At 38.8% G+C, this 25,340-nt stretch overlaps 3 protein-coding genes across 10 annotated transcripts in view; 2 read left to right on the top strand and 1 right to left on the bottom strand.

Annotated features, from left to right (window-relative positions):
* Nucleotides 1-24,284, bottom strand: part of LOC309384517 (peroxisomal trans-2-enoyl-CoA reductase-like) — a 52,635-nt gene extending 28,351 nt beyond the window's left edge. Inside the window, exon 1 of the mRNA XM_081938184.1 lies at nt 24,118-24,284. Within this exon, the coding sequence (XP_081794310.1) occupies nt 24,118-24,154 (37 nt within the window). The 5' untranslated portion in view covers nt 24,155-24,284. The remainder of the gene's footprint in view (nt 1-24,117) is intronic.
* On the top strand, nt 55-17,169 carry TMEM169 (transmembrane protein 169). 8 transcript variants are annotated; one of them, XM_081938206.1, is made up of 4 exons: nt 629-702; nt 7,087-7,250; nt 10,757-11,203; nt 13,550-17,169. In XM_081938206.1, the coding sequence occupies exons 3-4, from the start codon at nt 10,900-10,902 to the stop codon at nt 14,170-14,172; spliced, it is 927 nt and encodes a 308-aa protein (XP_081794332.1). In that variant the 5' UTR covers nt 629-702; nt 7,087-7,250; nt 10,757-10,899; the 3' UTR covers nt 14,173-17,169. The 8 variants fall into 8 exon arrangements, with proteins under 8 accessions (XP_081794333.1, XP_081794334.1, XP_081794332.1 ...); XM_081938209.1 differs by lacking the exons at nt 629-702; nt 7,087-7,250 and adding exons at nt 816-1,040; nt 1,917-1,989; XM_081938205.1 differs by lacking the exon at nt 629-702 and adding an exon at nt 4,663-4,709.
* Nucleotides 24,285-24,620: 336 nt separating the features above from the next.
* XRCC5 (X-ray repair cross complementing 5) overlaps nt 24,621-25,340 on the top strand; it is a 61,220-nt gene continuing 60,500 nt past the window's right edge. The window contains exon 1 of the mRNA XM_081938152.1: nt 24,621-24,968. Within this exon, the coding sequence (XP_081794278.1) occupies nt 24,954-24,968 (15 nt within the window). The 5' untranslated portion in view covers nt 24,621-24,953. The remainder of the gene's footprint in view (nt 24,969-25,340) is intronic.

The following is a 25,340-nucleotide window of genomic DNA, read 5'->3' as shown; positions in this document are numbered from 1 at the left end:
GGTGGGGGGGTGTCTCTTGCTCAATGCAGGCTCATGGCACGCGGACGGGATTGCGCCTTTCGTTGCATGAGAGGGAGGGGGGAAGGAGGGGGGGGTCGGAAGAACACAATCCTCATTCTTTCCCCTCCCCTTTTTCCCCTCGCAAGCAACAAAAGGTCTTGTCTCCGCTATCCTCCGCTCCTCCTCTCCCTACTTGAGACGGGAGGAGAAGGAGGTGGCAGGCGTGGGTAAATAGATCCCCCACCTCCGCCCATTCTATTCTATACAGTTCGCCTTCCGTGAGCCGGATCCCCACCCCGGTAATATCGAGGGGCGGTGATGGAGCGCTAGATCATCGCTTTCTCCCCTGATTTCGAACCCGGCGAAGCGATGCAAACCCCGCTCCTTTCAGGGCAGAAGAAGAGCCGCTCGAAGCGGGGGGCGCCCGGTCCTCCTTGAAAAAGGATCGATCGGGCACCTCTCCCTCCGATCGGTTTCAGGTGCGAAGGGAGGAGAGGTCTTTCGCCTTTCCGAACTACCTCGACTCCCCCTCGGAGGAGAAAGGGGGAGCGGTTCGGGGACAGGGACGGTGCTATCTTCCCGCGGAGAGGCGGAGGGACAAGAGAGCATCCTCTGTCCTCGGCGCTCCGGGTGCCACCCCAAGGTAGGCAGTGGGACGATATAACAGGCGTTTTCCAGGCCTTGCCAATCTTGCGGGAACAGGTAAGCGTGGGTTTGATTTAAAAAGAATCGGGTTTTTCCCCCCAACATGAACAGACAATGCGATTTCGCCATCCTTTCCCGCAAGCCTATTCAAAGCAGGAGAAAACCGGGAATCTCTCACCTGTGTGAAGTCCGCACAGCCTACAAAAAGCTAGTCGGAGCACCTGCGTGGCTGGGTTATTTGCTTTAAGAGAAACCTCCCCTCTCTTTAACTTGGTGTCCTTTAGAGACATTTTAACCCAAACTGCTGCAGATCGCAAGGAAGACTACACCTTATGGCATTGGGAAGAATTCCTCCTCCCACCCTGCCTTTATTCATAGCCTCCTCTGCAGCAAAGGTTAATCGTTACTATTTCTCTTTCATATGAGGGACCTTGAAAATACATTTAAATATTTTGAACTTTTAATTGGGAAAAAGAAATGTTAATGACATCAACTTAGCCATAACTGCTCCTTTGCATGTCTTTTGATTTCTTCAGTTTTGGTAATACAGTAATTGGGAATTACTTGTTATGCTTTAGAATGAAGGGAAGTCAATGAATTCTAATATTCTTCTAGGCATTAGCCTTTAACTTTGAAAATGCATGAAGGGTACCAGTGTTTGCTTACCATGAACCGTTCCTGTGTAAAGCAATATATATATAGGTAGGTACTACCTGGGCCAGAGTGTAAAGGACCTGTTTGCATAGTAGAAGAGGCAATGATAATTTGCCAATGAGAAATGGCAAAAGAGCCATTTCTCACTCCCAAGAGGCTAAATCACACGATGATACCTGATCTGGAGATAAACATACTGACATAAATAAATAAACATACAAGGCAATATACAGTACAATTAAAAAACCAGAAAAAATGGGAATACTCACCTCAAAATCCAGTTTATTATAATATAAATGTCCTTTGAATGGAAGCTAGCCAATTCATTGCTTAACTATTTCAGCCTGAAGGACCCCATCCGTTACTAATATGGAAACCACAGTTATATGTTCATTCCTGCAATACCAGTGGCATTCCTCTTTCGTTCCTACTTTATAATCTTATAGTCTTGAACAGCACGAGGAAGACAAAAGCAAAAGGCTTCCCTCCCCCCCCCCCCCAGCCCATGATCTTGCTTACCAATTTCTGATTTCCCACGGAAGAAAAACCAACGATTATGACCAGGATTCCTAGGAGAGAAAGGAAGCTCTAATTGCCTTTCCTTTTGGTTGTATCAGGCAAAGTCATAGACAGAAAGGAAAGCAATGAGGTCTGGAAAGAGAAAGAAGAGGCCAATAATATTTTCTTCTGGTGAGCTATGAGTCTAATCAGCTGTTTATTCTTAGATTCCCTGCTCCTTGCAAATCACACTTTTTGCAGCCAAAGCCTACGTATATATATAGGCTGCTTAACATGCCAGTGGTATACACACCCAAGCTATAACAGCTGTTATGCCAACCCTCCTCCACACATAGCAGGGCAGATGAACTATATTTGTGCCATATGTTTACCCATGATTAACTGAATTGTGCTTTCCTCAATTAGCCAAATTGTCTGGATTTTCATGACACATTGTACCATATACTAACCACATGGGTGGCATTAATCCACATGAAGAGGCAATTTGGTGCAGTGGTTAAAGGGCTGGCCTAGAAACCAGGAGACAGTGAGTTCTAGTCCTCCCTTAACATGAAAGCTAACTGTGTGACTTTGGGCGAGTCACTCTCAGCTCAGCCTACCATGCAGGGGTAATTGTTGTGGGTAAAATAGGAAGAAAAAGGAGTATTACGTATGTTAGCTTCCTGCCTTTAATTGTGTGTCAAAATAGTAAAGGCAGTAAGTAAGTAAACAAACAAACAAACAAATAAATAAAAATTTCACCAATTTGATAGGCTAGGCTGTGATTGGCTACTTCTAGCTAGGTGTTGTATGAATCCAGGCATAGAATAGTAATTTGAACAAATACTTGATTCTGACAACCATCATGACTGCTTCAGGCTAAAAGTTATCTAGATGTGCAATAGCTCAGTATGCAAATATAGTAACACTTTATACAGCATGGGTCATTTTTAAAACCATTGAGTGCAATCTTTTGGTCACTATGACTGGCTTGGTCTAATGAATTAATCCTCTCTAGTTTACAGACTCTGGAGTAGAGTAGAACCTCTGTTATATTTTCAAACAATATATCTAACATTCTGAGGTTTTACCGAACAGTGTAGATTTTTCAAGGTAGTAATAAATCAGTATTGGTGATCCCCCAATAGCTGTATAAATTAACTGACACATTCATACTCTTAAGATTTATTCTGAATAAAAATGCTTATTCTGTTGAATAAACGTACTTTAAAAGAGTGCAGTCAGCCACACTGAACAGATTTAAACACATTGTCTGCTAGCCAAATTGCAGTCTGATTTCTTATTCACCTTGCCAGAGCGTCAGCTGAATGGAAGCTTGTTGAGTTAACCATAGTCTGATTCATCCAAGTGTTGTCTTAATAGCACTTAATTTCTAATAAGTAGTTCTCTTGCTTTGTCTGTGATGCAAACCAGTATAGTTGTGCAGTCTCTTGACTTCTATTGAAGCGGATTTTAATTTATCATTAATACTGCTTAATATAGACTATTTATACATTTGAATTGTATAAGTTCAGTTTTCTATTTATTTCCTATTATTATGCTCATTTAAATTGGAATAATTGAATAAGAAGGCATGGATATGTGTGTCAAGTGATTTTGCTTAGTACTTGAAAGATGTGTATTTCTGTGATTCCCCCCCCCCCTTTTTTTTTTCTTTTTCCTATATAATCAAATAAAATTTAAAAGAAAATAGAAAATAAATCATGGTCTTTTTATCGATACAATATTGGTTGAAGTATGAAAGCTAAATGCAAGAGCTAGAACTATGAGTACATGAAGGCAAATGCAATTTAATAGCTATAATGTAGGTAATCTCCTATGATTTATTTCCATAACTGGAATATAAATTGATATCAGTTTAAATACAAAAATCTGCATGTCCACTAGATGGCAGCAAAAAGTGTTTGGAGTGAGTTGAAAAGAATCAGATGCAATGAATAGAGTTATACAGTATATTGAAAGTATACAATCCTGCCCCAAAATCCTAGCGAATTAATGTGATTATACTGAAGAGGCATCTGTGTTAAAATAATTGGAGCATGGAATAAAAGCCATCCTCTATCTATCATCTATCAAGGAAAAGATGTAAAAATGTGGACGATGCTTTTCAAGTGCCAACCTGCCAATTATCAAAAAGATTGAACTGTAATGATGAAAGATTTTACTTCCCCTGACATCTGCTCAAAGGCAACACTACTGAACACAGTTCTTGAAATTCCTGCTTTGCTTTGCTGAGAGCTTCCTTTTTTGGAGAGTGGTAGAAAAGGTTTAGGTATCCTTCACCTGATATTAACTAATAAATGATACTGGGATTTAATGTTTACATGCCATCTCCATCTAATGCTTTATCTAGTCTTATCTGCTTATTCCAAACTACTTTAAAGCAGTGTTTCTCAACCTTAAGTCAAGATGTGTGCATTTGAACCATGCTGCTGAAGAATTCTGGGAGTTGAAGTCCACTCATTTTAAAGTAGCTAAGATTGCAAAACACTCATGTTTTGCGTCTCCTTCCCTATTACACTGTGATAATGCATATCAATCCTATTTTATTAGTTTTGTATGCCCATGATGTCTGAGATGGAGTATATAACATAGTTTATTAGTCTCGTAAGAAACATTAATCTGGGCTAGAAAAACTAGGTCTTTTATGATTTAGAATGCTAGTTTTGCTGGTGAGCTGCATAGCCTGATGTAACTGGTACATTTTAAGAGCCATTGGTATTGCCCTGCTTTGAACGCGCTTCTACTGATTTCCACAGCAGGGTGTTGAAAGAAATGTCCTTCTGGGTTCGGCTCCAAGTGGGGGAAAAGACACTGGAGACATGGAGGCTGCTTGGAAAGATGGTTTAATGGTGGACAGGACCACATGGCTTGAGCCCTGAACAGAAAAGGTGATCACATGCTTCAATGTTGGTGGAGAAGACGACAAGGGAAGAGAAGAGAAGATGGAGGGGCTTGCTAGGCTTTTTATATCCTGTTCAGTCCCACCTCTCTGTTTCCTGTTCCTGTGTAAGAAATGTATTCTGATTGGTTGTCAGACTCACATGGGCCCATGCAGGGGCAACCCTCTAGGCTGTTTTGAATTCAGGTTTGATTGAGTTCAGCTGCCATGTGGTCAGTTGAATAAAGGCTTATATTATCCTGCCTTATCCCATCACTCTGGAGTTAAGAGGAGAACTCTTTATTATGTAAAGTGGACTAGCTTGGCCTTCTTAATGGCCCATTGACAAAGTGGGGATGGGCCGGAAGCTGCAGGAATTTACTTTGTTTAAAATGTGTTTCTCCCTTTTTCACATCCAGGAAAATATAATATTCTGCCTTATCAATATTTCCTAGGATATTTCATTTTTCTGGGAGAGGGCTAGGTGATAACTTCCTACAAGGGTAATATCAGTAAAGTAAATTACCCAAGTTTACATTGCTTTGCTATTTGTTAATTCATTGGTTTATATTTATTTTTCAATTAACAGGTTTCTTGCACTTCCCTGGGACTATGGTCCAGGACATTCATGCATAATATAAATAATTTAGTTTTGGAAAATTTCAAATGAATGTTTAAGCTAATTCCATTGAAAAGTGTTAATTTGAATTGATAGAAGATGCATGAACAATTTATCATTTTTTAAATTTACAATAGAAATATATTGCAAAAATATGATTTGAACTATGCTTAGATATACATGCACTTAAAAATAGTGTTCTACTGTACAGATTTCATATATAGAAGTTCATTTTGCAGGAAGTTTATGATTTTTCTTGGAAACCATGCTGTATCAAAATTTGCAAACCTTAGCAATATTACCATTTTAGTCTTTTGTACAGGAGCCCAAATAGAAGGCAATAAATAGATGAGCTTGGCTGAAAAGATTAAGCAATATCAGACGTAATTGTATTTCAATGAAAATCCCAGAGCAAGAAGCTAGACTGGGAAATCGAAAAACATTCCAGAAGAAGTCAACAGGAGATCACTTCTGTACTGTTACCAAGTTTACTACACGGTCATATTCATGAAATTACCAGGAACCAGCTTTTATTTTTTGTACTAGTATCTTGATAATAGGCAGTTTTGGGTTCCAATAAATTTGTTTGACTTTACAAGATTAGTGGGTACAAATTACGCGTAAGAGATATTATTTTGATCAATATCACATAATAATGGGAATCATACATTTAACCGAACTATAATGCAGTTTTTATCTACGGTTATTTAACAATAACAGGCAATTTGACCTAATGGTTAAGGCACCAGGCTACAAACAAGGAGTTTGTGTGTTCTTGGTCCAGTGACTCTCTCTCAGACTAACTTGTCTCACAAGGTTATTGTTGGTAGGAAAATAGGGGAAGGAAGGAATATTAGGTATCGTTACCATCTTAAGTTATTTATAAAAACAATAACCGTGATATAAATAAACAAATAAATAAATATATTGTAAGCATAAATTCAGCATCGATTCAACTAACTCAAAAAAACCTAGCTGTGTTTAGAAACTCGTTATTAGATCTGTTTTAAATTGTTTCTTTGTACCATTCTAAGGTTTTCCCAATGTTGAAACCCTTAACATGCTAAAACTCAAGATTGCCCAAAAGTGCTTGGAGGCATTTGTGGTTTAACCCAGTCTTTTCCAATGTGAGGTTTCCCAGATGCAGTAGGATTTCTCTTCTCAGCATTACCAACTTATGGAAGCCGAACCTCATCACATCTGGAGGACATCAGGTTGGGAAGACAGCTTAAGTCTCCATTGGTAATAGCTGAATTGGGGAGACATAGACGTTTGACCTGCAAATTCGTGTAAAAAATAAATATTACAGTTTCGAAGGTTTTCTTCCAATGCTGAACCTCTGTTGAAATTAATTGTGATACTGGTTTAAACAGGTTCTCCTCTGTGAAATCACTTAACTGCTTCTTTCTACATTGCAAATTGTCTCAATGTTTCTTTGGGCAATTACAACATGTCCATTGCATTTCGTACATTGACACACTTCTAATTTACCAAGGTTCTTATAAAGAATGTAGGCAGACTGTGCTGTGCAATAGGCAGTTATCTAAAGAAATGGCAAGAACTTCAACAAAGCCGGCTGGAAGAATTCTGCATAGTAACAGTCGATTCCCTATTTCTTAAAATTCCCTGTTTTCACAGCAAACACTCCCTGGGGTTTTTGCCATAGAGAGACTACTGTCTGTTGCTTGTGAACTTGGCTGCTGCTGCTACTGTATCTCTCTTTGTTCATATTCTTTTCTTTGAAATCCTAATCCTTTTATTTTCTCAGGAACAGATTTTTACAGAAATGCGCAGAAAAAGAGGTATTCCTATGCAGTGGTTTAAAAATGGCCACATGAGCATTTACACAATCTGGATTCGTACTGTTCACTAAGGCAGAGGTGACTGGAGGATGTAACAATAGCACTTGAGGGAAAGGAGGATAGCAAGGAGGTGGGTGATAATGCAAAGAGGGCAGAATTTTGTTGCCCACGCAAGGACAGCCACATTTTTTCTCCTTTTAAGAAATGGTTCTCGCCACCAGCACCCCATCCATCTCGCCCGCAAATAACTTCATAAAGCTGATTTTAGGGCTTGCCAGAGTTTTCAAGGGGTGGGAAGACATGCTGTTATTTTTTTGGCTGTTATTTATAATCCAAGGGTAGATTGCGAAGCACATTTGCCTTAGAGACTCAGGTTGGTTTAAATAGCAATGTGGGAACCTAGCTTTTCTGTGCACAGGTTCACTGGAGCAGAAATAGGAAAGCCAGATCATGATTAATATACTCAAGCAGACAGGCCTGTCTAATTCATTAGAAGCATTTATCACTTTAATTTATTTCTTAAATAAAAGCAGGTAATTTTAAACAGAAGCATAACATGAGTAGATATGTCCACATACAGTATCTATATTTTAGTGGTAGCTTTTATATACTTTCTGGTATATGAAAACGGTTTTATGTATTATTATTTTTCTGCAGAAAAATTATCTCCATGTTACCAGTGTGAACTCGGATTTAAGAATGGTTAGAATAAAAGTCAAGTATTCTAAATTACTGAGTAACTTAAATCTCTTCATTTTAATTACTCTCTTATAAACTCAAATAAATCAGATTACTCCATTTTTTTTTCAATTCATAAGAGATCAGAGTGGTTACTTTCCCCTTCTTTTACTGCAAAAATTGAACTCAACTGAAATGTGGTTTAAAATAAATAAATAAAAATCAGTGATAGAGATGTTTCCAGAAGATGTGTGAACAGAATTAATCAGTTCAGATTAAATATACCACCATAAAAAGTTTATAGATATTCAAATGGATATATATGATTCTGCTTTTGTTTGACCTTGGCAGGTGGAAGCTGTGTTATTTGCGTTGACAAGGTCAGACTCTCTGCTCACACACTTCCACCACTTCACAAATTCTGCTAGGCCAGGGCCCTACCTACCCCTGTCCAGCTCCCCACATCCCAGCCCATAAAATGGCTGTCTCACACCTCATATATACTGCAAGTCCTGCGGAGGAGGTAGCTGAGCAAAGCAGAGAAACTTCACACTGATCAAAGCCCAGCCCTGACGTCACCGCCCACTGTCGCTCCCAACGAGCTGCAGTCAGGCATGTGCACTGCCCTCAAGCAGAAGACTGTCTGCCACAGAAGAAGGGCGGTGACGTCAGGATCGGGCTTCCGATGCGGCCCTCTCACCACCCTCCCTCCTGTGGCAGACAGTCTTCTGTCGCTCCCAACGCGCCGCCCTCAAGCAGAAGATGTAAATGCAGCCCTCCCTTCTGATTGAGGGCGGCACGTTGTGAGCGACAGAGGGCGGTGACGTCAGGATCGGGCTTCCGATGCGGCCCTCTCACCACCCTCCCTCCTGTGGCAGACAGTCTTCTGTCGCTCCCAACGCGCTGCCCTCAAGCAGAAGATGTAAATGCGGCCCTCCCTTCTGATTGAGGGCGGCACGTTGTGAGCGACAGAGGGCGGTGATGTCAGGATCGGGCTTCTGATGTGGCCCTCTCACCACCCTCCCTCCTGTGGTAGACAGTCTTCTGCTTGCTGCCCTCAATCAGAAGGGAGGGCCGCATTTACACAGAGCAGGGAGGGCTGTTAGAGGGCCATATTAAACCGCCCCCGGGCCGCAAATGGCCCGCAGGCCGGACTTTGGACATGCCTGGTATATAGGGATTACACAAAAAGCAGTTTACAGTATTCAGTACTGTATAAATATGTTTCTACAAGGAAATTCTCAAAGGCTAAAGAAATAAAACCCAGAATAAGTGTCAGAAAAAAAACATGAACGTATAGAAAGGGTAAAATAGATTTCTGAAGGATAGGTTTGACTAATATTATATTAGTGACAAATTATTTTCTCTGATTGGACCATCTTGATTTACATAACTGGAAACAAATGATTAGATTATGAAAGTGCAAAATGGGTGTTTTTATCAAACAACCACAGTTCAGGAAGGAATTGGGACAAGTTTTTTTTTAATAGGATGCTTACCTTTTCTTTTGCCCTTTATATCACTTGAGTGAACATTTTCCTTTTGTCTTACATTCATTCTTCAATATCATTGTTGCACAGTGATAAGCAACACTTCCCAAAATGTTGTTTTCCCATCTGATAATCTTACACTTGCACATTACAAAAAGCATAATATGGTTTATTTGATTTGGGGCTTAGCACATTGCATGCCCATTGACATTGCAAGCTAAAGCTCAGGCTGCTTAGAAATCACAAGATGGGTGATTCAATAAACTCTGCTCCAGCAAATTTGGCCATATTTACAAACTTGCCTTGCTTTGAATTTGGTGCCTGTGGTCAATTTGAAATTGTCTGAAATTGTCTGCTGTGGTCAAGCAACAAAAGTGAGATAATGCATCATGCTGAGCCTTGACTAGCTAAGTCATTATTTAAGCCAGCCAGATTTGTCTGAGTCATATAAGGCAATGGCATACCATTCAGTTGCTCTGGTGATCCTCCCTTATTCTTTATTTGTTCTTTATTCTTCTCTTTACTGCTGGCAGTGTTCAGTCTTTAATCTGACTTGTTACATTACTTAATAAAATAAAAATAAAATATCCTTGGCTTCAGCATTTCCTCTTGTTGAATTCATGAACACATCTATATACAGCAGATAAATTTACTAGATATGGAAGAAGCTTGTCAGTGCTTTATGAGATGATTTTCAGCTTCCGAGTTCCCTGCAATTTCCTGCAGCTTTATCATCTAAGAGATAAACCTGGCTCAGCCCAATTCAGCCTTTTCCAGAACAAATGAAATCTATACATTTGGTAGTGAAGTGAAATAGATTTTCAGGAACATGGTCTCCAAATCTAATTTTCGCAAACACTATTCAGATAACCGGAACAATTGCTTTGAATAGTCCAGTGTAAGTTCTTGTATGCAGAGTAACAATGTGCTTTTCTTATCAGCTATCAAACAAAAAGAGTTTTAGAAAGGTTGCAATATACTTTTCCAATAAGTACATTAAAATGCCCCCATTGAGCTTGATTTCTGAGAATTGCACTGGGAAAACCATAGTTTTCTTGAGAGCATTGCTATTGGCTTGCTATTTATTGACTTCTGTGGTTTTTTTTTAAAGATTTCCATTCTGGCCTCTTAATAGCCTGAGAGTCTCTGATCCAAATACTACAAAAACCATGTTCATTTTTTCCTTTCTTACCTAAATTAACCTGAGATTTGGGAGGAAGGGAAGAAAATTCTCTGGACTCCTTAGAAATAAAATCTCCTTTTCCATCTCACAATCTTCTGAAATGGTCCCTGCCAGAGGCTATTTATAAACATTGTACAAATCAACATACACATTGGACTTCAGATGTGGTTCTAAACCAGAGTAACTGGCTTAATGCAACGTGCAAAGCCCAGATGGCTTTGTGTGATGAGTAAGAGTGTTTGCTATTTATTGACTTCTGTGGTTTTTTTCCCCTCTCACTTTTAGGATTCAGAGCAGACGGAATTCATTGAAGGCTGGAAAGGCATTTATTTGTACTGTTGAACTGAACACGTCCCTTTTCCAATGATTGTTTTTGGCTCATAAGGGAAGAGAAAACATTTTAGAAGATAGCAGAAAAAGTCAAGAAGATGCCCAGTGAAAGAGTTCAGAGTAACTGTGGGCCAGAAGTCCACATTTCTGGGGAGAGCAAGAACAAGGGGCAGAGCTCTCCTTGCAACTCCTTACATAGAGCTGTGGCTATGGCTGTGACTTTTGAGGGAGAAGTCAGCACTGAAAAAAGGAAAAAGAGGAGGAAAGAGTCCAGGCCAGAATCAATCATCGTTTATCGGTCAGGGACGGAAAACAAGGTGGAAGAAGAACAGGCAGAAGAAGATGGGGGTGAGAAAACTTCCGAGGAAGGCTCCAAATTTTTGGGACATACTCTAGGAGATGGTAAATTCCTCCGAATAAGTGGTTTAACGTTTGTTGTTCATGTTTTATTTGTTCCAATAAATGTGTTAGGGAAGGAAATGACATCTTTTTGCTCAGTTTTCAAGTGCTAACTTTGTACTATAGCTAGTAATAGTACAGTTTACATGTGTTAAATCATAGTTATGCAGTCAATGCTTGAACAAGCTGCAGTCCCTGAATTTCTACATTGTAAGCCATCATCCATGGTTTGCAAGCCACTACAGCTGTATTCACACATCATGCTTAGCCCAAACAAGATACAGACCTTTGTACAAAGCCATCCATAGATCTTTGATTCCCAGAGCCTTCTGTTTGGTAAAAAAATGGAGAAGAGCATGACACATATTGTTCTGCTTCTATATTTTCCATGCAGAAGCTATTGAAAACTACTCATTTCCATATCTGTAAAGTGGCATCAATATCACTTGATGATATTGTTTTGTTATAGTGTTTGCACTATCTGCCCAAAAGGCATTTTTTTATTCTCTGTCTATCTCAATAGGTAGATGAGATCAAGTAATCAATTCCATAGAAAGGTTAAAACTGTTATTATTGAGATTGGCTAGAATAACAGAATCTTGCAAATCTGATTATATTGTATTTATAGTTTAGTGATTTGTTAAGATGCTACCAAATATTATATATCTATTGTGCACTTAAAATATTTTTCATTCCTCATTGCCCTAGTAATGGATCTTACATCAAAATTATATCAAAGTCAACTTCATAACTCTCCATACTGTCTGAAAAGGATTGTTGTTGTTAGTCACAAAGTCATGTTCGACCCACTGGGATGTCATGGACAATGTTCCTCCAGGTCTTTCTGTCCTCTACCATCCCCCAGAGTCCATTTAAGGTCACACTGTCTGCTTCAGTGACTCTAGCCAGCCAGCTCATTCTCTCTCGTCCCCTTCTTCTTTTGCCCTCAATCTTTCCAGCATTAGGCTCTTCTCCAGGGAGTCCTTCCTTCTCATTAGGTGGGCAAAGTATATGAGTTTCATCTTCAGGATCTGGCCTTCTAAAGACCAGTCAGGGTTGATCTCCTCTAGGACTGACCAGTTTGTTCACCTTGCAGTCCAAGGGACTTGCAGGAGACTTCTCCAGCATCATAGTTCAAAGACCTCAATTCTTTGGTGCTCAGCCTTTCTTATGGTCCAACTTTCACAGCCATACATTGCAACTGAGAAAACCATAGCCTTGACTATACACACTTTTCTTGGCTGGGTGATGCTTTTTAGTATGCTGTCTAGATTCTGAAAAGGATACAGGGCGTAAATATTAGGGTCCAGTTTGAAGCAACAAGAGGGAAACCTTAGCCAAGAACTTTGCAATGCAATTTTTTTAAAAAAACCCTCTTTATTTTCAGCCTTAGAACGAGAAGCACAATACTTCGACAAACAAACCACGTTACAATGTGTTCTGGCTTTTTTGTGCCATTCAGTTACATTCTGTACTGTATTTGATCAGATTTTTTTTCAATGTAGTTTTGTATGTTTGTCAGTGCCTTAGATTAAAAGTTCATCCTATATCTGAAGCAGACATGAAATCCGCTTACCTTCGCTACCGGTTTGGAGCCAGGAATGTACACATGGCACTTCTGCACATGCGCAGAGCGTCCGTGATGATGTCTGGGTAGGTGGACTAGGCCTCCCACTGCCGCTACTACCGGTTCACCCAGACCAGGGCGAACTGGCACAATACCACCTCTGATCGAAGCTTATGTTAATTTTCTTACACCGTCTCCTAATTAAAATGTGGAAAGTTCTTTCTATTTTTAAATGACATATAAAAAAATAACTCTTGAGGGACTAAATTAATATACCGGTAGATATATTATTTTAAGCAAAATATTTTCCTGCTTATGAGTTGTCTTTCCTCTCTATTTGGATTTATTTCTCCTCCTCTTCCCTCCAATTTGTTCATTTCTTTTTATCGCTTCTTAAGCCAACTTTCCCTTGCCTGGCGATCTCCAATTTTGATGGACAACAGCTCTGTGCTACATAATACCATGACTATCATACCAAGCTACTGTAGTAACATGATACGGTTTAGTGGCTTGATACCTCTTCCCTGGATAAGCTTTCCAGGTGTGAATGTGATTGAGTAAGTCCCAATTTACCCCATGCCAAGGGAGGATTATTTAAATCCATTGCAAGAGTGGCATTGGGAGATAGGTTCACATATCATGTTCAGTCAAAAAAGAAAAACCTTACCCAGAGAATACCAGGCTAGAGAAATCTGCCTAAAATGCAGCAGAAGTTCTAGCAAAACAGTAAATCTCGGCTTTGCCTTTTGTCTTGTACTGATTTAGCTCTTCTGTGTTCCCAGGTTCCTGGGCTATACCTTTAGATAGCAGGTATGTTACTTTAACTGGAACCATCACAAGAGGAAAGAAGAAAGGACAGATGGTCGACATCCATGTTACACTCACCGACAAAGAGCTGCAAGAACTGGCTCGGTCAAAGGAGCTTCCAAAAACAGAAATGCCTGAAACGAAGAAGGCCTGTGAAGTTGGGATGGATAAAGGCCCCCACATTCTTCTCTGGAGCCTTGCCTGCCTCCCTATTATCTTCATTATGTCCTTTATTGTTTCCTTTTACTATGGGACCATTACCTGGTACAATGTCTTCTTAGTGTACAACGAAGAGAGGACCTTTTGGCACAAGATCACCTTCTGCCCATTTCTGATTATCTTCTATCCTATCTTCATCATGGTGGTTTCTTTCTCTCTGGGCGTTTATACAGCAATAACTCAAGTCTCCTGGGACTTTGGGGATTGGTGGCATGCGGTGAGGGATATGGAGAAAGGATTTTGTGGCTGGCTCTGTAGCAAGGTGGGCCTGGAAGATTGCTCTCCATATAGCATTGTCGAGTTGCTAGATTCAGATAATGTCTCAGGGAGTCTGTCAGCCAAAGGTTCGACACAGGGTGAAGAGGTTTCGGCTGTCTGAGTCTTTGCATTAGGAGATTATGAATATACACAAACTGATTGTTTGAAAATTAAGAGCAATTTTTAGCAAGGCTGGGTTGAAGCCTTTTCTGTGGTCAGCTTGTTTCCTGGATTTTTATGACATCACATATTTAATTCTAGGCTCCTGCCTAGAATGAAACAATTCCACCCATTTTCTACTTGTCTGTATGAACCAAGGGAATCATGAAATATCAGTAAGCTGGAGAAGAATGTCCTATTCCTTGTTAGGATGAATATGGTTAATTAGCCTATGAGTTTAGCTAGTCTGATCAATTTCAGTTGGACAGTATTAAGGAGGATAATAGAGCTGGGCTGCAGGCATTTGGCTAACCATTGGATAGTAGTAAAAGTTTACAGAAAAATGTATTTCTTTGCTGCCATCTAGTGTTTTTCTGAATTTTTTTGCAGTCCAGAAGTTATTGTGATTGCTTCTGTGGGAGAAGAGTAGTACAAAGAGAAAGCAGAGTCCAAAGTTTGCTGATTTTTCACAAATCTTTCATTGTGGACATTCTTGTCCCATCTTTCAAACAATGGCAGACAAATGCTGATAGCTGAAATGCATTTAACTGAGAGTGATTCCTGTTAGGCGTAAGAATCCACAGCTTGCCTTATAAATTAGAACCACAAATATGATTTTCATGAAAGAAGCCATGAACCTAACATATATAAAGATATGTGGAATCTGCTTCCTATTTTATCCAGCCTCTTCCAATTTCAATTGCAAACTAAATTTTAAGGCAATATATTGTTGGCTATGGGGCGTCACGGTGCACATCTGATTTAATATGTGAGCAGAAAGCCAAGGTGAATTTTAATTAATTAACGAAAGCAATAATTAAATCAAGTAAAGTATCTAGAGCAGATGTGTCAAACTCAACGCCTGAGGGCCGGATCCGGTGCTTAGATCTGGCCCATGGAAACAGTGAAGGACCGACCTACGATGCCTCTACCAGCGAAAATGGAGCTCGGGAGCCCATTTTCACTGGCAGACCACTTGGGCCACCACAGGTGCCCCCCAACATGAGTGATGCCATGCTGACCATGCCCCCCCCCGAGGTGAAACACAACCCCAATGAAATCGAGTTTGACCCCCCTGATCTAGAGGAAATCAATGCAGTGTACTTGGGATGACACAATGTCCAAATATGGAATCTCCAACATATGATGTCTTCAGTGTAGACTTCAGATGCTCATCAGGTTTTCTTCTGATAAGAAATCATTCTAATGCTTGCCAAACATTTTGCCCACATGATTTTAAAAAAATAAATTGCTTAAGAAGAAGTTGGGTATGCAATAAAGTATCAGCATGCTATGTTGACTTTTTCTAAATATAAGGCCCATATGTTTACTTACTGAAAACAATGGGCAACTTACTTCCACTGCTTACTGTGAAAGTTCCACCTACCTACGCAAAACAAGCAAATAAAACAAAAATAATAGGGAACTGCCTGAAAGGGCAGAGATGCAAAAAGTAGTAGGTGGAATTTTGGTACATCTGTGTTTTGTAACTGATTTATCCCCGATGGCGTTTGTGTATGGACAAGGCGTTTTCCCAGCCAATGTTTTGTGAGAGAGCCTACCTCTTCAAAACCTATATATCTATCAGATTTTGCCACCTCAAATTAGCAGTCATGGGATACATCATGAGTACATGCCTTGTTGACCCCCTCAATTACATAAGCTTTAGAACTGATGTCAGAAATTACACAACCTATTCAATCTAGCCATTTCTGTGGGGCAAATACCATAAAATGTGGAGCTACCTATGATGCAGAATTTACCTGTATTATACATTGTCTCCTTGTATATGCATTAATAGCCATCCTACTTCAGAACAGACCTATTGTCTTCTGTGAAGTAAAGAAAGCTGTGCCCAATTGGTGGTGCTATTGTATTAGTCTATTTAATGTCTGTCCAAACCATACAGTCTTTTTCTCATAACAAATTTCTGGTTGCCTACTATTACGAAATGTTTGCAAATCTGACTGTCTATTAAAAGCCATGTTATAATTGAAGAAGCACAATGTTCTTCCTTTGCTCACACTTTGAGTGTATACTGATGTAACATGGAGAAACATTTTTTTTTAAAAAAAGACCTTTTTGCTACATTCTATCCAGGCAAATTATTTTCTCAGGAACAATTTTTGGCAAGTTGTCAAAACAACAACAACAACAACAAACATCTGTTCGTAGCACTGGCTAGGTAAAGCCTGTGATATTACCACTCCATTCTTTCCACGATTGAAATAGTTTGGCATTAATAAAAAATAAAAAATAAATGCTTAGAGGACAATGGTAATGAATACACTTTTGAAAATAAACGTGATGTGCTAATAATTTTTTACAGCAAAAAAAAAATCTTGCTGCAAATATGTAGCCATATTGTTGTATTCGATCCATTAATACTCATTACTACCATTTACATCAAATTTCCCTAGTTATATCTTTCAATTAAGTTGGCTGAACTATTTTGCTATGACAACTATTTTAAATGTTACATCTGTACTGTATCACCTATCTGTTATTTTGCTGGAATGTCCCAAGAGGCTTAATAGCTGAATATTTGTAGTGGGTGATTTCATAATTTTGCTTTGGGGAAGCAGGTCTCCTTGTTCTTGAACAGTGGCCCCAAAGTGTACCATCCCCTCATTTCACTTATATTAAACTGCTTTAGATGGATGTATGCTGTCTTTCTGTAACTTCTTTCTGCTACATTTTTCTTCAGATTTACTTCTGAAGGTTTACTTTATTTAAAGAAGTAGAGGGCGGGAGTAGTAATCTGCTACTCTTTCAAAGTCTTTCAAAACTTTGGATCTAATTTCACTTTCATTCATTTTCAGTGATATTAAAACAGGTTAAGTCACATCAGGGTGAACAGGAAGAAATGACCCTTCTTTGTGACTCCTTCAGAACCAGAAGAATCTGTGATTTTTTTTTAATATATGAACAATGTCATTTGTTAAATTAAAAAGGTACTTTAACCAGCCAACTTTTATCTGGCTCATTCTTCTCAGTTTGGAAGTGTATTCAGGCGAGGGTGAAACCCTCTTCACCTTTTAAAAAGAATTAACTCTTGGGAAAATACATTTTAAAATAAATATGAAATATTAAGAAATATGAAATATAAATAAAGTTTCAGGAAGGATAATTCCCAATTCGTTTCCAGAGAACTGTGTTACTCCCAAGAAGTTTAATTAATTAAACCATGTTTAATTAAACCGTATGTTTAATTAGCATGCACTGGATTTTTTGGGCTCTGTGCTGATTTGTAATAAATTTTGAACTTGAGATAACACAGGTTTCTTTGGGAATAATTTTGGACCAAATGTGAAATTATGATGTGGCGCATAAGATAAAAAAATATATATGATTGGGAACTGTTGGTTTAAAAAAAAAACAATTTAACCTGGGAGATTACCCGGATGTTTGGTAAATAGTACATTTCTTCCTAATTAAAATATGCTTTACTCTCTAGGTTGGGTAAACCATCTGTATTCAAATTCTTCATAGGCCACTTGCAAAGAAAAATAATAATTACCTCATCTGTGAGATTTGTTTTGGGATTAAATTGGAACTTTCTACATATAAAACAAATGTTCCGCCACTAAGCTACAGCTCTTCCATTATATTGGAATTTTACTCAGCTGTGTTATGTTTCCTGATTCTTATGTGTGGCCAGCCTTTTCTCAAAACATCTTTACAAATCTCAGAACATAATTACTTCCTGGAGAGTTCCTTGGTATGATTTATTTCGGTAAAATGTTTCTACCACATCAATACCTGTCCACATCTTCATCTGCTTATGTTATTTCCACCCGGAGCAAGCTTCAGTTAGAGTGTCAATGAATACATTGCTTCAACATGGAGGAAGTGGCTTATTTAACATCACACAGAATCCATTCATACAGATTCAGGCCACAGCTGCAGTTGTTGAAATGAGGCACTCTTTCTTTGGATATAGCAAGAAAATTACTGTTTTTCATTTTAAAGTTTAGTGGTGAGAGCTCTTGCTTCAGACCTGGGTGTGGCAAAATCAGGCCTTCTTTAAATGGAGATCACACTTGTCAGTGGAAGTGAGCAAGGGTTCCTTCAAAATCCATGATTCCTTCATCTTGGCAGAATTTCTAAACTTTATGTAAGTTTAGAAATGGTACAATCTAAAAATGTTTAATATCATGTAAAACTCAAAACTAGCATGTAAAAGCTATCAGGTGAAACTCAAAAAATTAGAATATCGTGCAAAAGTTCATTTATTTCAGTAATGCAACTTAAAAAGTGAAACTAATATATGAGAAAGACTCATTACATGCAAAGCAAGATAGTTCAAGCTGTGATTTGTTATAATTGTGATGATTATGCCTTACAACTCATGAAAACCCCAAATCCACAATCTCAGAAAATTAGAATATTGTGAAAAGGTGCAATATTCTAGGCTCAAAGTGTCCCACTCTAATCAGCTAATTAAGCCATAACACCTGAAAAGGGTTCCTGGGCCTTTAAATGGTCTCTCAGTCTGGTTCAGTAGGAATCACAATCATGGGAAAGACTGCTGACCTGACAGTTGTGCAGAAAACCATCATTTACACCCTCCATAAGGAGGAAAAGCCTCAAAAGGTAATTGCAAAAGAAGTTGGATTTTCCAAAGTGCTGTATCAAAGCACATTAATAGAAAGTTATGTGAAAGGGGAAAGTGTGGAAGAAAAAGGTGCACAAGCAGCAGGGATGACCACAGCCTGGAGAGGATTGTCAGGAAAAGGCCATTGAAAAGTGTTGGGGACTTTCACAAGGAGTGGACTGAGGCTGGAGTCAGTGCATCAAGAGCCACCATACACAGACGGATCCTGGACATGGGCTTCAAATGTCGTATTCCTCTTGTCAAGCCGCTCCTGAACAACAAACATCAAAACGTCTTACCTGGGCTAAAGAAAAACAGACCTGGTCTGTTGCTCAGTGGTCCAAAGTCATCTTTTCTGATGAGAGCAACTTTTGCATCTCATTTGGAAACCAAGGACCCAGAGTATGGAGGAAGAATGGAGAGGCACACACTGCAAGATGATTGAAGTCCAGTGTGAAGTTTCCACAGTCAGTTGATTTGGGGAGCCATGTCATCATCATCATCATCATCATCATCATCATAATAATAATAATTTGAATTTATTAGCCGCTCCCTTTCCAGACAGGACTCGGGGCGGCGTACAATGGAGCATATAGAACATAAAACATGTGTACAAACACATAAACATACATATATACAAAGACACACATGCACGGAGGAGGTAACAAATTACAACATTTAGACAGTTAAAAATCACCATTAAAATACCCCAATTGTAAGAAACCCAATGTACATTTAAAATTTAAAAAGACAGTCAGGAGGAGTAAGAAAAATTACGGTTGAGCCAGGCCAGATAATTGAAAGAGGTGGGTCTTCAGCTGTACACGGAAGGAGCGGAGATCTGCTGGTGTTGGTCCACTGTGCTTCATTAAGTCCAGGGTCAATGCAGCCATCTACCAGATGATTTTGGATCACTTCATGCTTCCTTCCGCAGATGAGTTTTATGGGGATGCTCGCTTCATTTTCCAGCAGGACTTGGCACCTACCCACACTGCCAAAAGCACCAAAACCTGGTACAATGACCGTGGGATTACTGTGCTTGATTGGCCAGCAAACTTGCCTGGCCTGAACCCCATAGAGAATCTATGGGGCATTGCCAAGAGAAAGATGAGAGACATGGGACCAAACAATGCATAAGAGTGAAGGCTGCTATTGAAGCAATCTGGTCTTCCATAACACCTCAGCAGTGCCACAGGCTGATAGCTTCCATGCCATGCCGCATTGAGGCAGTAATTGCTGCAAAAGGGGCCCATACCAAGTACTGAGTACATATGCATGCTTATACTTTTCAGAGGTCCGATATTGTTCTATGTACAATCCTTGTTTTATTGATTGCATGTAATATTCTAATTTTCTGAGATTGTGGATTTGAGGTTTTCATGAGCTGTATGCCATAATCCTCACAATTATGATAAATCACGGCTTGAACTATCTTGCTTTGCATGTATGAGTCTATCTCATATATCACCTGTTAAGTTGCATTACTGAAATAAATGAACTTTTGCACGATATTCTAATTTTTCGAGTTTCACCTGTATACAGTACAATACTAATAAAGGAGAATATTTGTAGCTTAGGGTTGACATGAGGGTTCCTTGGTGCTCCCTATGCTTGCTTGTTTTCTTGCAGATGTTTTATTACCAAAACTAGGTAACACTGATGATGTTACCTAGCTTGGGTAATGAAACATCTGCAAGAAAACAAGCAAGCTGAGTGATGGCCAAATATGGCTTTTTCAGGCTCATGCCTCAGTGTACATATTTTTCAATGAGACAAACCGAGGCAGGAACATCATTTTATTACAATTTATCAGAATATTCAGACAAAAGGGATTCTTCATTCAAAGAGGGAACCCCAATCTTTAGCTTACGTCCCCTTTTATAGTTAACATAACGAAGAAGTCTGAAAGAGGAAAGTTGATTGGACAGGATAATAGCATACATGTTTATTAACTGAGGTCTGAAGGGGCTAAGAAAGTGAAATACCTTGGAATTTGGTTAACGGCAAAATGCTCTTTTATAAGAGAGGATAACTGTAATACATTATTACAACAAATACAAAAAGATCTGGACAACTGGGTGAAATTACAACTATCACTAATTGGAAAAATTGCCACAATAAATATATATATATTACCTAAAATCCTGTTTCTCCTCCAAACGGTACCAATAAAATTAAGGAATTTTTTTTGGGAAGAATAAAATAACACTAAAATTTATTTAGTTGGAGAAGAAATCCCGTATAAAATTAAAACTTTTGCAAGGTAGCAGAAATAAGGGAAGTTTTGGGCTCCCAGATTGGGAACTTTATTACCATGCGGCAGCTGTGACTTGGCTTAAAAATTGGATAAACCTAGATAATAAAATGATACTAACAATAGAGGGTCACAACCTTCAACTTGGCTGGCCCACATTTATTTGGGAGAGGAAAAACAAAACATACTCATATTTCCAGAGACACCTAGTAAGAGATTCCCTACTATACGTCTGGAAGAAAATTAAGAAAAACCATTATATGAAAATTCCAATCTGACTATTAACTATGGAGGCAATGATTTACCCCAATATATTAGACATAAACAAGATAGTGAGATACAATGAATTATTGGATGAGCAAGGGAAATTAAAATCTGACCAAGAGTTAAAGAGCCAAGGAGTAAGAGATAAGCTGGTAGCATTCTACAGAGAACACAGGAATTAGATAAAATACTCCAGGGGAGGAGGAGGAATGATTACCAAAGCATATAATTATTTCTTAAGATTTAAAATGGAGGAAGAAACAGCAAGAGACTATGCTAAGTTGGGCTAAAAATTTTGGTTATAGTGTTGAATTAGAACATTGGGAAACATTATGGGAGAAAAATTACAAATTAACAAGGTCAGCAGCCTACAAAACTTGTACAAAATGTTTCATCATTGGCATTTACCCCTGGCAAGATTGGCCAAAATGTTTCCAAAGCGTTCACCTGAATGTTGGAGATGCAGCTATAAACAAGGAACTTTCTATCATATGTGGTGGACATGCCCCAAAGCCAGGGACTATTGGCTCAAAGTAAAGAAGTGGTTAGAAGAAATTACAGGAAAAAAGATTGAGCTGAAACCGGAAGTATTTCTATTGGGCATATTAAGGTGAAAACATGTATAAAAAATTTCAATACATAATACTGCATATATTAACCACAGCTAGAATCATTTTTACTCAAAATTGGAAACAGAATAACACTCCCTCCAATCTAATGATAATAAGAAAGGTACTTCAGTGTGCAGAGATGGATAGGTTAACCATGCAATTAAAGGATAGAGAAGAATCGGAATATTATAAAATTTGGAATATATAGTACAATTGGCTGGAAGATATATGTAAAGCTACTATATAAGGAATATGTAAGATTTATATCAAAAGGAGAGAATACTGTATATATTTGTAAATATTGTTATAACTTAAATGTGTATATAATACATAAACTGGCAATTTATATAATTAGAAACTATGTTAATATGAGTGATATCGATATGGAAATGCTGTAAGGAGTGGAAATGTGTGTTTTCTTTTTAATGTTGAAATACGTTTAATAAAAATTATTTTTTTAAAAAAGAGGTCTGAATAAATTGTTAAGGAGAAGGCTATTTAGGGTTCACAAGAGAGATAAGACAGACCCCAATTTGTAATGACAAACTTTTCTTATCAGGAGCTAGTCTCCAGCTTGTTTATCAGTTTAGGAATGTTAAAAGCTAATAAATCTTGAAAATGACTTTAAAAGAAAGAATATAAATCAGATTAAAATACAAAGTAACTATTTTAGTTAACAATAAAACCTATGTTATTTGCCCCTCATCAGAGAGCACCAAAGACCCTCATACTGTATAGTACTAAACCATAATAGTTTGTTCACCTATCTGTCTTATATTTAACTTTATAAGTAGTCCTCACGTTAACAATCACATCTGGGACCACCGACTTCCGCTCCTTCCGACAAAAACTAAAGATTCACCTGTTCCGATTAGCCGGCTTGGCCCACTCATAGTTTTATTTTACCTCCTGGCAGATATTTTTAATTGGGAATTTCTGGGGTAATTTTTTAGGGGTCGTTTTTTAAATATTGTATTTTAAATGCTTTACTTGAATGTAGAGTTTTTATAACCTCCTCCATCTAAGTATTTAAGTATTTAAATATTTAAATATTTAAGTATTTGTGTATTTATGTATTCTTTTTTATGTATTTCATTGACTGTACACCGCCCCGAGTCCCTTTTGGGAGAGGGGGCGGTCTAGAAATATGAATAAAGTAAAGTAAGTAAGTAGCTAAGCAACATGTTTGCTAAATGACTTGCACCTGAGTTTATGATCTTTCTTGTTAAGGAAACTGTTGCAATTTTTAAGTGAATCAGGCAGTCATTAAGTGGATCCAGCTTCCCTTATTGACTTTGCTTGTGGGAAGCCGGCTGAAAAGATTGTGCATGGCAATCATGGAACACTTCAATTATCATAAATACAGTACACTTAGCGATTGCTAAGTGCCTGAATTTTGATCACATGACCATGGGGATGTTACAATGGTGATAAATGTGATAACAGGTTGAAAGTCACTAATTCCAGGGCAGTTGTAATTTTGAACGGTTGCTAAGCGAATAGTTGTAAGTCAAGAATTTCCTGTACACTGGCCGAGTTACATCTCAGAACTGTAAGGAATTGTACCTACCCAATCTTCACTGGGCCAAGAAAAAAAAGTCCATTAAGAAAGTCCATTAAGGAATCCAAGGCTGCATCTTAGATTAACTACATCCAAAAAAATTAAGCAAGTCCATTAAGAAAACCAAGGCTGTAGCCTAGATTAAGACGTGGGGGGGGGGGGGGGGCTAGAATAATGCAATGGCTACAAAACATGGGTATGTTGACCTGTAGGAGGTCCACCTTCAGTTCTTTACTTAGACTGTCTGTCTCCAAATGGTCACCACAGGTTGCACCTTCTGAAAGCTACTTTTACAAGAGACCTAGTTAGCTCTTAGAGACTCCTAGTCTTTAGTGCTGTATGCTAAATTAAGAAATTGCACACTTGCACCCTCCCATCCAAAGAACAGAAGGAAATGGTTAAACATTTCTGGATTGCTGTAACAAAAAAAAAAACCCTTCCTGGATGTGTTCATAAAACTTCCCAAGATTTGACTTTAATCTGAAAAAAGATTTTCAGTAATATTTGCAAGAAACTAGCAATGCCAAAATAAGAGCACGTGAACAGTGGCATTATCACAAATACTGCCAAGACTAAGTGCATGAGATGACAGACTTTGACATTTGCCCCCTTGTTCTTACCTGCACCAGAGGCGTTCATGGAGATGTTGCCTTTCATCCAAATGAAATTAATTGGACATTAATATCTACAGTGCATGTAAATTCACCAGCTTCAATGATTTGCATGACTATTACAAATTTAATGGGTGTCTGTTAGCAAGGGTTTCCAATCTTCTGATAAACAAGGACAAGAGAAGTCCTACAAGAAGCAGCACCGATAACTACTTATCTGAAACACCAGTACAATATTATGCAAATAAGGATCGTGGGAAGTAAAATGTCCTCCTCCAAAGATTTCATGAAACAGATACATAGATTCTTACAATAGGGCTTCTGATACAGAAGCTAATAGTTTCCGACATTTATTAAATTGATCAGGTTATTTAGCTATATTATTTATATTTATTTAACTATATGTCCAGACAGTATCAGTCCAGAGTTGGCTTTATTTTGAGAGATCCACCAATGCTATTCCAAAGCTGCTTTTTCCCCAAAGTTTTTGGACTTTGGTGTTTTCTTTGAAAACGTTTTGCTTCTTATCCAAGAAGCTTCTTCAGTCCTAACGGAAGCGGAACGTTTTCAAAACAAAAAACTAAGACAGTTCAGCTGCCTTTTGGAAAAAGCAGCCTTTGGGATAACCATCTCCACAGACATCACTGCTGCTATTCGTCCTGCGGTCTCCGGCTACTTCCTTTCCCAGCCGCTGCAGCTTCTCTTAATCGAGGCTTCGCCATCGAGCGTCGCTGTTGTCTTTATTCTCAATCCGGAGGAAGGCGGGACAAGTTTCGCTGCCGTAAAGCAAGGCGACAAGGAAGAGGCACCGGGATTGTGGCGGAAGACCGTGAGAACTTTATAGGATGTCGCGGGCAAAGGTAACTTGGGTTTAGACCTGGAAGATTGGCGGTCAGGGTGTCTATAAATGCCTGCCTTTTCCCGCCAGAGGCGGCGGCGGCGGGCGCGGCAGCAACTGGGTAGCAGAAAGGGAACCTTTTAGCATGCAGAAGTCTGGATCAACTGATCACCGTCCTCCTCGTCTATTGGAGCTGCTCGATCTCTGTAGTCGACGACGCTTAGCGATTGGACTTTTCTTTCCTATGCCCTGCCCCCTCCGTAGGCCGTTTTGTTTTGTGAATGAGAACTTTCGAAACTTACTAGAAGTTAACGGGTGTAAATGGATGCCGCTACTACGTAGGGAAGTTGATATAACAGGTTGCAGGAAGTCAAGTAAGCTATCAAGATGGAGG

The sequence above is a fragment of the Natrix helvetica genome (genome assembly GCF_964273705.1).
Source record: "Natrix helvetica genome assembly, chromosome: 1".
Classification (NCBI taxonomy): Eukaryota; Metazoa; Chordata; class Lepidosauria; order Squamata; family Natricidae; genus Natrix; species Natrix helvetica.
This window is presented reverse-complemented; position numbering and strand designations above follow the sequence as displayed.